This window comes from Austrofundulus limnaeus, unplaced genomic scaffold (genome assembly GCF_001266775.1).
Source record: "Austrofundulus limnaeus strain Quisiro unplaced genomic scaffold, Austrofundulus_limnaeus-1.0 Scaffold72, whole genome shotgun sequence".
In the NCBI taxonomy this organism is placed as follows: Eukaryota; Metazoa; Chordata; class Actinopteri; order Cyprinodontiformes; family Rivulidae; genus Austrofundulus; species Austrofundulus limnaeus.
Genome location: NW_013952474.1, coordinates 1,892,708 through 1,895,274, shown reverse-complemented (window position 1 = coordinate 1,895,274; position 2,567 = coordinate 1,892,708). Strand labels below are relative to the sequence as shown.

The 2,567-nt window shown below is 34.4% G+C and overlaps 1 protein-coding gene across 2 annotated transcripts in view; it reads right to left on the bottom strand.

Moving 5' to 3' along the window:
- Positions 1-2,567, bottom strand: part of LOC106519173 (membrane cofactor protein) — a 23,404-nt gene that overhangs the window by 5,730 nt on the left and 15,107 nt on the right. Inside the window, exon 8 of one of the 2 annotated variants that reach the window (XM_014010734.1) lies at positions 300-341. In XM_014010734.1, coding sequence (XP_013866188.1) covers positions 300-341 — 42 coding nt within the window. Of the gene's footprint in view, positions 1-32; positions 342-2,567 lie in introns of those variants that run through there. The other variant, XM_014010733.1, reaches the window with a different exon arrangement.

Below are 2,567 nucleotides of genomic sequence, written 5' to 3'. Positions count from 1 at the left end.
ATATATATATACATATTTATCTTTTTAGAAGAAAAAAAAACAATCATATAAAAGTACCAATAGAAAAAACAAGTCACAGTAAAACAGTCCAACAATCTGTAACTGTATCAATAGGTTCTGTAGTCTAGCCGTCAATTTGTGCAATTTTGTTGATCCAAAGGGCAGCATGAACTCTAATAAACTCTGTAATCTTCGTATTATAGTCACATTTTTCTTCTTACACCTCACTAATCTTGTTAGAGCCTACTTTATCTCTGTATATTTTAAATATTTCATTGAAAAATAAAGTGGAAACTCACCAACTGCAACAATGATCCCCGTCCTAAGTGCATTCCCATGARCTGTGGAAACACAAATAAGAACAAACATGAAAGAATGAAGAAGAAATTCTTCCTTTTATGAAAACTTTAAACCTTATTTAAAAATTTAAAGGAAACAGCTACATTTATACAACACTTGTTGGTTTTAAACATTAGTGTGAGGAAATACTAAATTGCAGCACAGTGGTGTGTTTGCGGTGAAGCACCAGCATGTGTTGTGTAACTGGCACTGCACCAACATTATAAGATTACTACCAGAGGTGGACAAAGTYRTGATCCTACTGGTCAAAAATTACTCCAATAAAAGTAAAAGTAYCTCTGTCACAATTTTTCAAAGCACAAACTCCAGAACTGAAAGTYCTAATTTGGATTTTACTTGAGTGTAGTGAAGAATAATTGTCAATGTTTTCTGCTTTATTGGACAGATCCTGTAACTCTAAACAAACGTGACCAATCCCATCAAACTGAGGATTTAAGTCCCAAAGCGGTTGTGGAGGAATAGGCAAATATTGTGTTTTGGTTAAAACTCAAAATATAAATAAATAAATACCTTTTTAACAGGTTATTTAAATTAAAAATTTGAAATACAAACAATTTTTTGAAGCACACTTTTGAGCAGAAGCTACAAAAAACATGAGTTTGAGCAGGAAAGCCTTTAATTTTTGTTATTTTCCCTGTGAGCTAGCCATGCTTTTCACTTCAAGGACAAGGCTTGGAAAAATGTTTGAAAGAACCTAGTATTAAATAACTAATTAAGGAGCTCTAAATCTAATAATCTGAGCTTTGTAGTTGTTATTTGTAATGTTTGTAATACTATGCTGAAAAGAGAATATTTGTTATAATAAACTAAAAATACTTTTGTACAAAACAATTTAACAGTTTATTTGATGGAAATCCATTGATGCAACAAAAAGGACTAAATGTCTAAAATGCTCAAACTTAATGAGATGAGTCGATATTCAGGAGGACTAATCAGGATCTAAAAGACTGGGCACTAGACCTGTCTAGTYCTGTATATCTATGCTGCATTCCAGTTGTCCTCAGAAGTCGTAGTTTTACATTTCAACTAGAACACACCCTGGTGTTGTAATTTTGAATTTTTTAAGGTGGGCACTAAATGAACATATCCGATTAGTCCGGGCACGAGTTACGTCATTTCAACATGGCTGCCCCTCACAGAGTTAAACTTTTACGGTTTTTAGTAGTTCGTGTTGTTTACTTTACATTATGTCAGTCGTACTTGTAGTACTTTATAGTGATTATCATGAGATATGTTTTCACAATGTTTTTACAATCAAAATACTTCATAGAGCACTACCGTTGCAAGTGTTATTGTTGCAGAAAAAAAAAACTGGAATGGTTTCAACCCTGAACTGACGTCAGTCCGGCTTCAMAATTTTAAGTTCTGCTACAACTGGAACGCTGCATTAGGGCTGGGTGATATGGCCAAAAAATATATATACAGTATAAATAATCCCAGATTTTTTTCATCCCATATTCGATTTTTATCGATTTTGTTTCCCTCTTAACAGAGTGTCTCTGTTTCAGGTGTTGAAACAAATTTGCTGTACTCCTGCTTTTTGTAGCAAGAGCCTTCAAACAGATTTTGCAGTGAGGTGTTCGTTGCTCCAAGTCTGAGATTGCAAAACCTAACCAGTTCCAGATACAGTAACTGAAGGAACGGTGCCTTTTGGGGAAGTAGATCCTGTTCGCTAGTTACCATATTGTCATTGTCACGTCGTGCACCAAGCGTCTTGAGGGAAGGTGGGGTGACCTCTGAACTACAGAAGACCCAAAGAGTGCACTGGTGGGAATAAAATCCAGATTTTCCCAAAATTAAATCTTTWTAAATGGCAAATTCGAATTAATCTATTACATCGATTTATCGCTCAACCCTACGCTGCACTAGTGTACCTATGAGGCAACACTAACAGAACAAAAAAATCTTCTCCTCACAACCATTTAAAGCTGCTTATCACCACCTACTGTAACGGGGTGTAGTGTGTACTTTTACAGTGTGTCGGTGGAACAAAACAGATGAACTACACAAACAAAAACACAACTAGTATCTAACGCCATTACAGAAATGTAGTGGAGTAAAAAGTATGTTTTTATTTTTAAAATGTAGTGAAAAAAAAGTAAAAAAGGTTTTCCCCCCAAAAAAAGCTACTGAAGTAAAGTACATATTCTAAAAAAATGTAACTAAGTACAGTCCTTAAGTAAATTTATTATATTGCTGCCTAACTC